Below are 15,226 nucleotides of genomic sequence, written 5' to 3' on the forward strand. Positions count from 1 at the left end.
AATGAAAGATCACAGACCAATCTTACCACCCTTCATGTAGTATGAGAGCCATACCTTCACAGTCTATTCTATGGAGCTGAACTCCCCATCAGATAAAAATCTTTGCAAGATGCTGTACAGACATAAAAGATCAGTATCTGCAAAAGATCTGTTCCTGCCAAAGATCCATTCCTGCAAATTGCATTCATAGTCTATGAGATCTGCAGATCATCATACACACCTTGTTTAACTGACATTCATCTGCAGATCAGACAATCATCTGCAGATCTGAAAATCCATCCTGGCGGATCTGATCTGCAGATGAATGTCCGTTAAACAAGGTGTCTATGATGATCTGCAAATCTCATAGACTATGAATGCAATTTGCAGGAACTGATCTTTGGCAGGAACAAATCTTTTGCAGATACTGATCTGTTGAATGTGAATAGCATCTTTGTGTGCAGCATGTTGCAAAGATTTTTTCTGATGGGGAGTTCAGCTCCATAGAATAGACTGTGAAGGTATGGCTCTCATACTACATGAAGGGTGGTAAGATTGGTCTGTGATCTTTCATTTTCCAAAGACTATAGTCTGATGTGTGTATGCACCTTAAGAGAGGTGATTTCAGTGTAGTATAGAGCACACAGTGGGATGGTAAGGGAGGTGATTGCAGTGGAGTATAGAGCACACAGTGGGATGGTAAGAGAGGAGATCGCAGTGGAGTATAGAGCACACAGTAGGATGGTAAGAGAGGTGATCGCAGTGGAGTATAGAGCACACAGTGGGATGGTAAGAGAGGTGATTGCAGTGGAGTATAGAGCACACAGTGGGATGGTAAGAGAGGTGATTGCAGTGGAGTATAGAGCACACAGTGGGATGGTAAGAGAGGTGACCGCAGTGGAGTATAGAGTGCACAGTGGGATGGTAAGAGAGGTGATCGCAGTGGGTATAGAGCACACAGTGGGATGGTAAGAGAGGTGATCGCAGTGGGGTATGGAGAACACTGTGGGAAGGTAAGAGAGGTGACCGCAGTGGAGTATAGAGCACACAGTGGGATGGTAAGAGAGGTGATCGCAGTGAAGTATAGAGCACACAGTGGGATGGTAAGAGAGGTGATCGCAGTGAAGTATGGAGCGCACAGTGGGATGGTAAGATAGGTGATCGCAGTGGAGTATAGAGCGCACAGTGGGATGGTAAGAGAGGTGATCGCAGTGGAGTATAGAGCGCACAGTGGGATGGTGAGAGAGGTGATCGCAGTGGAGTATAGAGCACACAGTGGGATGGTAAGAGAGGTGATTGCAGTGGAGTATAGAGCACACAGTGGGATAGTAAGAGAGGTGACCGCAGTGGAGTATAGAGCACACAGTGGGATAGTAAGAGAGGTGACCGCAGTGGAGTATGGAGCACACAGTGGGATGGTAAGAGAGGTGACCGCAGTGGAGTATGGAGCGCACAGTGGGATGGTAAGAGAGGTGATTGCAGTGGAGTATAGAGCACACAGTGGGATGGTAAGAGAGGTGATCGCAGTGGGGTATGGAGCGCACAGTGGGATGGTAAAAGAGGTGATCACAGTGGGGTATGGAGCGCACAGTGGGATGGTAAGAGAGGTGATTGCAGTGGAGTATAGAGCGCACAGTGGGATGGTAAGAGAGGTGATTGCAGTGTAGTATAGAGCACACAGTGGGATGGTAAGAGAGGTGATTGCGGTAGAGTATAGAGCACACAGTGGGATAGTAAGAGAGGTGACCGCAGTGGAGTATAGAGCACACAGTGGGATGGTAAGAGAGGTGATCGCAGTGGGGTATGGAGCGCACAGTGGGATGGTAAGAGAGGTGATTGCAGTGGAGTATAGAGCGCACAGTGGGATGGTAAGAGAGGTGATTGCAGTGGAGTATAGAGCACACAGTGGGATGGTAAGAGAGGTGATTGCGGTGGAGTATAGAGCACACAGTGATAGTAAGAGAGGTGACCGCAGTGGAGAAGAGAGGTGACCGCAGTGGAGTATAGAGCACACAGTGGGATGGTAAGAGAGGTGATTGCAGTGGGGTATGGAGCGCACAGTGGGATGGTAAGAGAGGTGATTGCAGTGGGGTATGGAGCGCACAGTGGGATAGTAAGAGAGGTGATTGCAGTGAGGCTGAGAGCACACAATGTGATGGTAAGCGAGGTGATCGCAGTGGGGTAGAGGGCACATATTGGAGTTAATGAGAAATGTGGTCACAATGGGGTGGGGGGTCAGTAAAATAGATGGTCACAGCAAAGAGAGGGCAGACAGTGGGCTGTCAAGAAAGTTACTGCAGTGGGGTCTGTATGCTGAACCTCATAAAATTCTCCTCCTGAGGGGAAGACATTTTCCTGCGCACACAAAACTTGGGAGACCACCGGCATGCCACTAGCTCAACCATTTCCTGTTGCCGTAAAACTGATGCTATTCCTAGAAACTAGCAGTAATGAATTTCACAGCACAGTCCTGTAAAAAAAGTGAGAGCCGAGCCATCGGATTGTGGTAAAAATCAGGACTCAGCGATCCTGCGATCATCGGAACGCCAATGATCAGAAACAGGCAGCCATCCTTCATCTTCCATCAAGATGGGCCCTCCAGATCTTCAGAGGACGGAGCGTCTTTTCTTCCCGCATTGTTCTAGATGGAAAGGAGCCGTCTTTTCTCCTTAATACTCTTCTTTCTAAAGGCGCTTTTTGAAACCGATAGTGAATGCGAGAATAAAGTTATCTCATTAGGTTCCTTTTTAGCGCGGGCTGAATAGCGAGCGAACTGGCTGTCTTTAGTTGATAGTATCAAAGGATACAGCGGCACAAAGCATGTCTAATTTTAAGGAAGTTTTGGCGAGCCGACGTAACACTGATCCACTCATTTCACTTTCTGCAACTTGCAATTTTGTATGAAAAAAAAAAGGAGAAAATTCCTTTGATAAGCGGCTCTAAAGAGGCGCCTTTCCCTAATGGCAAGATTTAAAAGGAGTGACCTTTTTCTGGGAATATCAAAGTACAGAAGAGAGTCGTCTTTTTCAAACGCCGGTGACCTTGTCGGCTCAAACTCACCCCCCCAAAAAGGCAATAATTGATGTTTTCTGCTCTTTCTGCTGCAGTCTGCACAACGCAGCCGCTTACCTGGATGTAGCCGCGCAACTCGCCGCTCGGTAATAGGCACAATCGCCTGAATGGCCCCGATTCTCCCATCATTTCTACCATCTCTCGCTATTGTCAGCATTTACTATTCAATCCCGCCGGAGGAGCGCTAACAGCAGAATTAAACTGCGCAGGCAGGAAAGTGGCGCTGTAACTGCTCTACGCAGAGCGGAAATGACCCCCCCCCCCATATAAACCTCTAGTCAATCATAGACACGTCGCCCCCCAAACGATCATGTTTATTAAAGAGACTCTGTAACAAAATTTTGAGCCTTATTGCTTCTATCCTATAAGTTCCTATACCTGTTCTAATGTGCTGTCTTACTGCAGCCTTTCCTAGTTGCACAGTGGCTGTATTATCTCTGTTATATGATCTAATCTTCTTTCCTCTGTCGGCTCTGTCGGGCTGAGGCTGGAATGTGCTGTACTGCTTGTGATTGGATAGAAGCTAAACACACCCTCTCCAGGCCCCCTGCACACTCTATATGACTCACACACTGAGCTACTCTCAGCCTCTCACATGCCATTTCTTTTGTTTGTAAACACTGCCTAAAACTGTTAATTACAAGCCAGGATCACAGCAGAGAGTGGCAGAAACATCACAGAGGGGCCCAGGAGAACATAATGAATAGAATGGTATGCTTTTTATTGTAAGAATTTTAGAATACAGAATCTCTTTAATGGTGGTTTTATCAAATTGACCCATAAATGATTGCTTTATTTTAACACATTATGCTCCACAGATCATTTTACCACGGACGCATCCACCTACAAATGATCGTTTTTGTCACAGAAGCATCCACCTACAAATGATCGTTTTTATCACAAACGCATCTACCTACAACCTACATGTCTGCCATGTTGACAGAACTGGACTTTCTCTTTGGGCCAGATCTGTCTCCAGGGTATCGAGAGCCCGGCCACAGAAATGGGTTTAGCCGGCTTTTTGAGCTTGGCTGTGATTGAGAGGGAGTTTAGGTGCTCAGTCAATGCCCCCCCCCCCCCCCCCCCCCGATCACTGATTGGTCGTCTGGACAGGAAGGATGGCGCAATGTTCCAAGGGGGATTGGGTTTCTGGGAAAAGCTGCCAAATAACTGTGATGCAGCTCTGACAACGGCAAGTAGCGCACAGCATGGCCAGGGCCGATTCTTCCATGCAGCAAGGTTAAATGCTTCACACTTCTGAGTTTGCCACGCCCACCGCACCAATAAGTACTGCTTCCCTGAGCATGTGCTTCACCTCGCTGCATGAAAGAACCAGCCCTGCCTGCACTAACCAATCAGAAACCAGCTAAATCTAGACCATTAAAGCAAGCCATTTATTGGCCTATTCTAACTGTGCTGTCCAAAATGAAGCCACCAATCAACAAACATTAAAAATTGTTTTACTTTTTTAAATCACAACTGACCCGAGAGGGATATGGAGGCTGCCATATTTAGTTCCCTTTAAACAGTACCAGTTGCCTGGCTGTCTGGCTGTTCCCGTCCCTAATACTTTTGGCCATAGATAGCGGTGGTTGTGTCTAGGACACATAGATAAGCATGTGACTTGATTGATCAGCTGATAGATTTGCAAAGCTCTGATTTGCTGTGATCACATCCTGCTTTAGCACATGATCATGACTAGCAAATCAGAGACTTATGCTGGGGATACACGATACGTTTCTGTACCGTGTATCGACCAGCTGATCCGGCCAGCTGATAATATTCAGCTGGCCTGATCATGCCGCTCGACCCCCGCCCGCTCGATCCCCGCCGGCGGACAATGGCAGGGAATCGAGCGGCTGATAAGGACCAGCGGCGGGGACGCGGCTGGAGTCGATCCGGCGGCTAATCGGCCGCCGGATCGACCCATCTATGCCCAGCATAACATATTTATCACCTGACCAAATTGATCACATGCTTTTTTGCGAGTTCTCCAAGACATGACCATGACTAGCTATAGAGCCTGAATAAGCAGGCAGATCAGGTGCAGAGACTGAAATTTAACTGGATTAGCTGCGTGCTCATGTGATCTTTCTATACAGCATGCAACTATTGGTGGTGGTGAGTGTTATGACATGAGAAAATAACAAATACAACTGTAACAAAATAAATATTTAATGTTATGTCAGGTGCTGAATACAAATATATAAAACAACATATTAAATGTAAACATATTAAATATAAGCATAATAATATAAAATCATGTTAAATAAGGGAGATGGAGTCTGTTTAGGTAGCTTATTACCCCCCTGTACACTACAGATGGGGTAGGTAAGGCATAAATAAGGAGTCAGATGCAAGGAATGTAACATAATCAGAGAGATTCCAAGTTTATTGAGGGGATGATGTCCAATGTCTGGCCGGTCGGACTTTGATGTGCCGATGGTTGTCTTTCTTGTGTGACGATCACAGTCTGGAATTTACAACATGAGAATGTGAAATGCTGATGATTTGCTATGCAGCCCTTTTATAATCGTCCCCCATCGGCATGGAATGGTGATGTCACGCTGTGTCAAGTGAAAAATGATCAGAACGGGTAGAACACACTGATGGCTATAGTCAAGTAGAGTATTAGTGTGGCTATTTAGGGTTAGGGTTATAGGGGGGGGGGATTTATTGTTTACAGGAAGTAGGAAACACATGGCGCGCAAATGTTGCGGCGACAGGACCTCCATGTGTATGAGGCGCGCGCAAGCAACTGTTGCTAATCAGAGCTGTCGCCAGGCGATTGACTTGGCCAATCGCCGGCAACAGCTGTTGCAGGAACCGTCGCTAGTCTCAAGTCGGTGCGGTCGTGTGTATGCTAGTCTCTAGCGAATCTTGTGAGTCCGACAGTTCATTGAACCTGCGACAGAAGTTGCTGAGCAGCAGTTTCCGCTATGTTGCAGACAGGTTGTTGCCGCGTGTATACAATCGTCGCTTGTATACAACTGTCGTTGCTGGAGACTTTCAACTGTTGCTTGTCTCCATGCAACTGCAGACATCTGTGCCTCGTGTGTATGTAGCTTAACCAGCCTGGCGTTCTATTAAGATCGCCAGGCTGGCGACCGGACGTTTTTTTTTTAATTAAAAAAAAACTATTGCATGCAGCCAACTGAAAGTTGGCTGCATGAAAGCCCACTAGAGGGCGCGCCTCCGGCGATCAGAAGTAACAAGAAAGGCCGCGATGAGCAGCCTTTCTTGTTTTGCTTTCCTCGTCGCCATGGCGACGAGCAGAGTGACGTCATGGATGTCAGCCGACGTCCTGACGTCAGCCACCTCCGATCCAGCCCTTAGCGCTGGCCGGAACTGTTTGGTCCGGCTGCGCTGGGCTCGGGCAGCTGGGGGGACACCCTCTTTCGCCACTGCACGCGGTGCATCGCCGCGCTGGCGATCAGGTAGTACACGCGGCAGGCAAAGTGCCGGCTGCGTGTGCTCCTTTTTATTTGATGAAAATCGGCCCAGCAGGGCCTGAGTGGCAGCCTCCGGCGGTGATGGATGAGCTGAGCTTGTCCATACCGCCAGGCTAGTTAAAAGACTTCATTCTGCTCATAGGAAACTATAAACCTGCTGTTTGCAGTTCTTATCAGAAGTTATTTTAAGAGACAGCCCAGGTTTCTTTGTACGTGTGATTTTACAGGTATTCTCCCATACCTCATTCCCAACAGTAGAATGGAGAATAATTGTACCAATATTTTATGATTCCCCTCTATAACCTATAAAGCTGCTCAAAACCATACACTCTGCCTGCGGGCCTAATAATTACCACTAACAGCCAAGTGGATTGTACTCCGGCACCATCCCTCTAGTGCAGCCTTTCTCAACCTTTTTAACCTGGAGGAACCCTGCAAATAATTTTTGGATCTCAAGGAACCCCTGCGTTTATTTTGCAGGATTCATAGACTCTCAAAGTAGGTGTGGCTGTTTATTTCACTACCTCCTATTACACTGCCTCTCATTATACTGTCTCCTTATTCTAGTGTATTTTATTAATGTGCTCATTATTATTCTGATTTAGTGCTTATTTTTACAGTATTCCCTATTTTAGTGTGCTCTGTCATACTTACCCCATGGTGGGGAAAATGCCAGGGAACCCCTGCAGAGTATTCAAGGAACCCTGGTTGAGAAAGCCTGAGCTAGAGGAAGTAGAGCTCCATTACAACTATCCACCACCACCATTTTTCTCAGGCACTGTTAATTAAAGAGACGAACGATCTCTGAAAAATGAAAAAAGATGTTATACATACCTGGGGCTTCCCCCAGCCCCATAAGCTTGGATTGCTCCCACGCCGCCGTCCTCCGCTGCCTCTATCGCTGGTACCGGGTCCCGTCACTTCCAGCGGACGCAACCAGTCTTCCGCATGCACAGGGGCTCCCTCCGGCTCTGTACGCATGCGCCTGCGCAGTACGGAGGGAGCGCACTGCGCTTGCATCGACTGGCCGAAAAGACGAAACCCGGTACCGGCGGACAGAGGCAGCAAAGGATGGCGGCGTGGGAGCGATCCAGGCTGATGGGGTTGGAGGAAGCCCCAGGTATGTATAAAAGTGGTAAGTAGTTTGTCTCTGGGTCTCTTTAATGAGTTATGCACGCCTATGGCGGTGCCCAAATTCCAGGGTCACGAAGCGCACTGAAATTCCTTCAGTTGGGTGTTGTGAATATAAAGTATATGGCTTTTGTTTATACACTCCAGTACACATTCACCCTGAAGTGGAAAGGAATACTGTTGAATACTAAAGATTGCCTAACACCAGAAGATGTTTTTACCATAGTAAACATTACATTTAATGTAAACATTACACTGCGCAGTACAACTACATATTAAAAAACAAAGACATTATTATTTTACAATTATTATTATTATCTTTTTATATACTGCTGACATTTTCCATAGCACTTTACAGAGTGCATGATCATGGTTGTTCCCTCAAAGGAGCTTACAATCTAACCCCCTATCATAGACATATTCTGATCTCCATATTCCCCGTCCAAGGCCAATTGAGGGGACCTGAACGTCTGCACAGCACACAATGAAAAGTCTTTATTCCACATATAATTGCTGAAGAAACTCACTTATCTGTGTTTTGTGCTTGTTAAAGAAGATCAATGTGTTTAATTGGTTCTTATCAGCAACTGTGAATAGAATGTAGGGGAGCTCTGCCAAGGCAGTTCTCCATCTAGTAAACACTGAGGCTTAACCCTTTCAAGTGAAATCAAGTAAAACTTTTTTTCTTTGAGGAGTTCCATAAAAAATATTTGAGACTGTTTTTTCCATAAAAGTTATCATGCTGTGGCCAATCTTTTAGAGCAGAGAGAAAGTTGTGAATTTAGTTCCACTTTTTAGTTTCCATATTTTTGGGATATGGAAAGTAAGTGGAGTACCTAGGGGAAACACAAACACAGGGAGAACATGCAAACTCCATGCAGATAGTGTTCTGGCCCAGATTTAAAAACCGTGGACCTCAGTGCTGCAAAGAGAAAGTGCTATCCACTTTGCCACCATGCAGCTCAATCAGTGATTGGTCACGTTATCCTATTTGCCAGGAGAGGACGAAGTGCAGAAATCTGTTGAATTTTGCAAAACTTTATTAATAATGGGAGCATAAGAGGAGAAACTGGCACAATTACACAAGTTATAGTTGAAGGGAACATCTCAATACAGACGTCACCCATTCATGGGCGAGGCTGGCATGTGTGGCAAATGAGGAACACATTTCAATACACATGCCAACCCTCAGGCCCCTTTCACACTGTGTATTTCCATGTATTTTCACAGTGCAGAAACACATTAGCCCTGACCAGGGCTGTGGAGTCGGAGTCGAAGTAATGTTGGGTGCCTGGAGTTGGAGGTTTCATAACCTGATGAGTTGGATGATTTTTGTACAAAATCCACAGCCCTGGTAAGTATTAGACTAAGGAGTCGGAATCTGAGCCATTTTGTGTACCTGGAGTCAGAGTCGGTGGTTTCACAAACTGAGGCGTCGGATGATTTTTGTACCGACTAAACAGCGCGGGCCCTGATAGTTTAACCACTTGCTGACCGCGTCACGCCGATGGGCATGGACGCGGCGTCAATCCCAGGACCGCCTGACGCCGATTGGCGTGAAGTCCTTTGGGCTTGTTTTGCAGAAGATCGCGTGTACTGATGCGTGTGCATCTCCGCTTGGTAGGCGGAGCACCGCCTTCAGCCTATCACTGCTATCTAAGGTGTGTGTGACATGGCTGTCCCCTCCAGTGGCTGTCATAGGCTAAAGCAGTGCCTTATGGTAAATCCGGCCATGGAAGCTGGTGAGCACAGCAGACAACTGACGCAGCTCTTCAGTGTGTGGGATTATCTCTCTGCTGAAATCACTACAACCAGCAGCAGACCAAATCTTCCTGTGTGTGGCAACAAACACTGTCATCCCTACAGTCCTCATGTCACAGTAATATCATTACAAGTCAATCAGTATAAGCATTTCACATGCCTAGAGGCATATGTGTCTACTAGTTCTGTGCCCTATTGTATATGTATACATTAATAAAGTGTGCTGTGTATTGTATGTGTTATCATTATGTGTAGCTGTATGACACACAACTACATATAATGTACAGCTCAACCCATATGTCCAGCAATCATCCTTTGGTATGGGCAGAGCTCTGCCTCCCGTTGTGTCTCCTAGCTTTGCCATCTACAGTAGAGTCCCAGTTCCCTGGAACTCAGCTAACCAGCAGTCTCAATCAACCAGCACTAATGTTTACACCCTCACCCTGGGTGTGATTTAGCCTAGAACCGGCATGGGCAAACTTGGCCCTCTAGCTGTTAAGGAACTACAAGTCCCACAACGCATTGCAGGAGTCTTACAGCCACAGTCATGACTCATAAAGGCAAATGCATTGTGGGACTTGTAGTTCCTTAACAGCTGGAGGGCCAAGTTTGCTCATGCCCGGCCAAGAAACTGCCCTGGCTCACCCCTGTCCATCATACTTGAGTCTGGGCAGTGCTCTCTCTCCTACTGTATCTACTGGCTATGCCATATACATAGTAGAAAATGTGTAATGCGACTACATAGTGCTATCATTGCTTTATTTAGCCACAGCACTTGGCTTTCTTAATTGCACCCCCCCCCCCGCAAATCGCAAGAAGCCAATCAATTTCAATAGGCTGCGATTCTGCTTCTGAACTTTCTGAATCAGCTATAGAGAAAATAGTGCCTACTTGTCTAAAAATGTGTATAATTTGATGCTAAGAAGGATGTTCTGTAATTCGCTTTTATTACAGCACATAGAGCTGTGACATACACAATAACACTCCTAAAGCCTGCTGTCTGGTGTGACCAGATCAGCTGTGGAGTCCAAAAAAATGGATTTGATGGTGACCTTTATGGGAAAAGCTGATGATAAGAATGTTGGCCAGATGCCTGTACCCACAATCCTCTGCTTCCACCTGTTACAGGCAAGATTCCTGTCGCTTTGAAGTAAGTGATGATCTCACCACGGCTGTGCTGAGTCACTGCGACCTCCAGCTGTGTTGTGGTCTTGGATTGTCGACAGCAACACACGGCCCGGACTTGTGAGGCTCCAGAAGCCCTGACTAAGCAATTCAGGGAAAGACAGGTGCTCCCTCCCACACACTTTCATGCCCCAAACTATAGACCCCCCCCCCCCTTCCCGCAACCCCAGCAGACACACCTTACCTCTTACTGTGATAAAACGACAGTTCATCCTGCTGCACCTGTGCTCTTTTCTCCAGAAAATGGACCTGTCAGAAAACAAGTCACAGGACAGAACAGCTCAGATACAGAAGTTACAGAGACTGCACGGCTTATTAGTAATCCTGCCTTTCTATGTATTATCCCGTGGCAGCAGGGCAATGCATAAAGTCATACAGATTCATTTCAGGAGCTTCAATTAACATTTACATCAAACAGCATAATGGAAAAAAGGGCAATGCCAAACAGGCTGGTCTGAGTATTCATTTAAATGCTGATCTCATGGGATTCTCACAAACAGCAGTCGCTAGAGTTTTTTCGGACAATACATACATATGACTATGGTAGGGATTAGATTGTGAGCTCCTCCGAGGGACAGTTAGTGACTAGACAATATACTCTGTACAGCGCTGCGGAAGATGTCAGCGCCATATAAATACTAAATAATAATAATAATAATAACTTTTGGACAACTCTGGATTTGGACATAAAGTACAAACTATGTTTCTGATTGTTTTCAATGCATTTTAAAGTGTTTTACACTACTTATACCAGTTTATACAATACTGTAACATTTAACAACAAAACAGTATTGTATATTTTGTACGTAAAGAATACTTTGTTTATATCTCAAAAATGTTGCAACTCGAGTGGTTTGTAAGCAGAGAACTGTCTGTATCTGTAACATAATGAAACAATAAGGCTGTGGACACACTGTGGGCGCTTTTCAGACCATCAGCGTTTTCTGAGCATTTTTTTTTTTAAACGCTCTCATTGACTTATTGCAGTAAAATTGCCGCAATAGCAGTTTTTCAAACATTGCTGCAATATTACAGCGATTTTACCCCAATTTAATACAAGTCAATGGTAGCATTTTTTTAAAAAATGCTCAAAGCGATGATGGTCGGAAAAGCGCTCAGAAAGCAGTGTAGGTACAGCTTAAAGAAAACCTGAACTGAAAATTAAAAGTCAAAATAAGCATTCACAAGTCATACTTACCTTCCATGTAGTCTACTCCTCAGTGTCCTTCTCCTATCCCGTGTCCTGTTTGTTCACTGTGATCAAGGGAATTTTCCATCCTCCATTTTGAAAATGGCCATTACCCATAACAGCTTTCTGGTCAGCACACAGTTAAACAGTAACATCGCCCACTTGAGCCATAGGAAAACATGGACATTACTTGGCACATCAGTTTTCCTCTCAGCTATAACTGACAGCAACTGATATTTTACTGACAGCAACTGATATATTTCAGATCTGACAAAATGTTGTCAGAACTGGAAGGGATTGTTGTCAGAAGAAAATGGTGAGCTTCTGAGAGGAACTGATGGCAAGGTAACAATGTAATGTTCATTTGAAGTTACCTCATGTGTTTATTTTCAATATTTTTACTCAGTACAGGTTCTCTTTAAGGGCGTGTGAACGTGTCCGGCTGCTGGGGGCAGTTACCTGGGATTTCAGTGAATTGATTGTGTCTTCCAGCTCATTTCTCAGGGTGGCTGGCATGAGTCCTCGGATCCGGGCCTCGTACTCTTCACGCACGTGCGCAATCTGTGCAACAGATCACATGACACTGGCATTACTCTTAAGGGGGCCACACACACCATACAATGCAAACATCCAATATTACAGCAATTCTATATAAAATAATCAGTTGTACAGAAGAGTCAAATGCTTTTTATTTTCTTTCCAAAGCTGATCGATTTTCCCATCAGAAGACTGAACGGTGTTGGGGAGATTGTGAAGATCGTGATTTACAGACCCACGCAATACTTCCTTTATTTTCCTTTTTTCATAATTGGGGAAAAATATAACACTTGTGTATGATCCATTGGGCAGGTTTTTCAAATGTTTAAATCAATCACAGAAATGTATTGTACTTCTCAAGTGGAAAAGAAATACAAAATATTGTATCACGTGTGGCCACCTTAAAAGCAAACCTGAAGCAAAAATAAACTTATGAGATAATAAATTGTATGTGTAGTACAGCTAAGAAATAGAACATAAGTAGCAAATAAAAGTCTCACATTGTTTTCCAGTACAGGAAGAGTTAAAGGATACTCGAACTGACATGTGGCATAATGAGATAGACATGGGTGTGTACAGTGCCAAGCACACAAATAACTATGCTGTGTTCCTTTTTTTTTTTTCTTTTTCTGCCTGAAAGAGTTAAATATCAGGTATGTAAGTGGCTGACTCAGTCCTGACTCAGACAGGAAGTGACTACAGTGTGACCCTCACTGATAAGAAATTCCAACTATGAAACACTTTCCTAGCAGAAAATGGCTTCTGAGAGCAAGCAAGAGATAAAAAGTGTCAATAGTTCACAGATTTTAGCTCTGGCATACTTCAAAGAATGTGTCATTGAACAAAAACAATAAAACAGTTAAAACTTGAAAAGTAGATTTAAACTTAAAAAAAACTAAACACTGTGGAATATCTTACCAAGCCATTTTTAAGAGAAGGAAGATAGATACAATTGTTTATTTCAGTAGTTTATTTTCGCCTCCGGAGTCCTTTAAGAAACATCAGTTGTTATCTATGCAAAAGAGCTTCTCTGAGCTCTCTGACCCAAATTGGAGGGAATACAGTCCTGTGTTCTGAAGCACTTGAACAGCCAAGAAACTGTAAGAGACAGCTTGAGATAATATTTTACTGCAGGAGAGTTCAAAGGGTTGTTATTTCTGCTTTGTTTTATAGCTTTAACCACTTCAGGACCATAGGCCTACCCCCCCCCCCCCCCCCCAGGGACCAGGCTAATTTTACAATTCAGGCCACTGCAGCTTTAAGGGCTCGCTGCAGGGCCATACAACTCAGCACGGAAGTGATTCCCCCCCCCCCCCCCCTTTTCTACCAACCAACAGAGCTTTCTGTTGGTGGGCTCTGATCCCTGCTGGCATGTTTGTTAAATTTTGCTATTTTTTTCTTTCCTTTTTTTATTTACCCCTCCCTTTCTCCCCCCGACAGCCTATGACAGCCGATCGCTCCTAAGCCTCCCCGGGGACAGCCGAGTGACATGGCTGCCCTAGATCGCAGTGCTGTACAATGTAAATGTAGCAGCAGACCGATGACGGAGCACGCGTTATCTCCTGTAAAACCCCGCCCCAGGACTTGACACCTTTTGGCATTAGGTGGTCCTGGGGCTGCCACCCTCCCGACGCCAATCGGCATTAGGCGGTTGGGAGGGGGTTAAAGACAGGGAGTGGTTTGAAAACTACAAATGTGACGGAACGATGCAATGTTATAAAAAGAAAACTATATAACTGAAAATAAAAATATGAGACATTTCTTTGCTACTAATGTTCTATTCATTATCCATACTATTCATTATATCATATGTTTTTTTCACTTCAGGTTTACTTTAATGCAATCTCATATGACACTCACATTTATACATATTGGAGAGACCACATTCATCTCAGTGGAAGAATTCTGGGCCCCTTGTCCTCACTGAAAGAAGATTAACTACCAGAAATATTTAAGTGATTGTATCCAATGACTTGCTATGGCCATGAGCTGCCTCACTCTGATAGGGAAGAGTAAAAGACAATCAAAGGGGTAGATTCACTAACAATAATAGCGCAAGTAACCTCCTGTTACTCACGCTATTTAATCAGTCTGCATAATACGCGCGCTAGTGGCAGCGCAGCACACGTAACATCAGTGACATGAGCGCACGCTATGCTGCTGTATTGCAGCATAGCGACAGCTAGTAACTTCACGCCAGTGATTTGCTAATAACGGCCTTCACTTGTCCCGCCCTGAGTACCGGTGGGTCCAGTCACTTTAAAGGATATGATCCCTTCGCATTGATTGGTCCAATAGGCTGCCTGTCAACGACCCGCAAAATGCTCTCCGGTGTGTTATGCTGGGGATACATGGTTCGTTTTTGCCACTCGAATCTCCCGCTCGATCAACTCCTCGCTCGATTCTGCAAGAAATTCTCTTATCTTCCGCTCGTTTTTCTTATCTTTTTCCATTGTGTTCAATGCGGAACCGAGCTGCGAGACGATCGGGAGGGAGATCGGACATGTTGGAAATGATCTATCGAGCCATCTAAATGGCTCAAAAATGAACCGTGTATTCCCAGCATAAGGGCCCAGAGGAAGCTTTCCTTTCTACAAACCAATGTGCATCTGAAAGAGGAAGCTTAAATAAATTCCCTCCAACCAATGTGACTGAGAGAGGAAACTAAATGTGGGTACACACATCATTCATAGTCTATGATATCTGCAGATCCTCATACACACCTTGTTTAACAGACATTCATCTGCAGATCAGATCCACCAGGATGGATTTTCAGATCTGCAGATGAATGTCTGTTAAACAAGGTGTGTATGAGATCTGCAGATGATATAGACTATGAATGCATTTTGCATATACTGATCTGTTGCGTGTGTACAGCATCTGTGTGTGCAGCATCTTGCACAGATTGTCATCTGATGGG

The 15,226-nt window shown here is 45.0% G+C and overlaps 1 protein-coding gene across 7 annotated transcripts in view; it reads right to left on the reverse strand.

Moving 5' to 3' along the window:
- Positions 1 to 5,417: 5,417 nt before the first annotated feature.
- CEP112 (centrosomal protein 112) overlaps positions 5,418 to 15,226 on the reverse strand; it is a 447,202-nt gene continuing 437,393 nt past the window's right edge. For 2 of the 7 annotated variants that reach the window (XM_068264052.1, XM_068264053.1), the window contains exons 25-27: positions 12,229 to 12,330; positions 10,765 to 10,829; positions 7,066 to 7,226 (exon numbers count right to left, since the gene is read on the reverse strand). In XM_068264052.1, coding sequence (XP_068120153.1) covers positions 7,154 to 7,226; positions 10,765 to 10,829; positions 12,229 to 12,330 — 240 coding nt within the window. In that variant the 3' untranslated portion in view covers positions 7,066 to 7,153. Of the gene's footprint in view, positions 5,619 to 7,011; positions 7,227 to 10,760; positions 10,830 to 12,228; positions 12,331 to 15,226 lie in introns of those variants that run through there. The other 5 variants (XM_068264055.1, XM_068264054.1, XM_068264058.1 and 2 more) reach the window with 5 other exon arrangements.

Source organism: Hyperolius riggenbachi, chromosome 12 (genome assembly GCF_040937935.1).
Source record: "Hyperolius riggenbachi isolate aHypRig1 chromosome 12, aHypRig1.pri, whole genome shotgun sequence".
NCBI lineage: Eukaryota > Metazoa > Chordata > Amphibia > Anura > Hyperoliidae > Hyperolius > Hyperolius riggenbachi.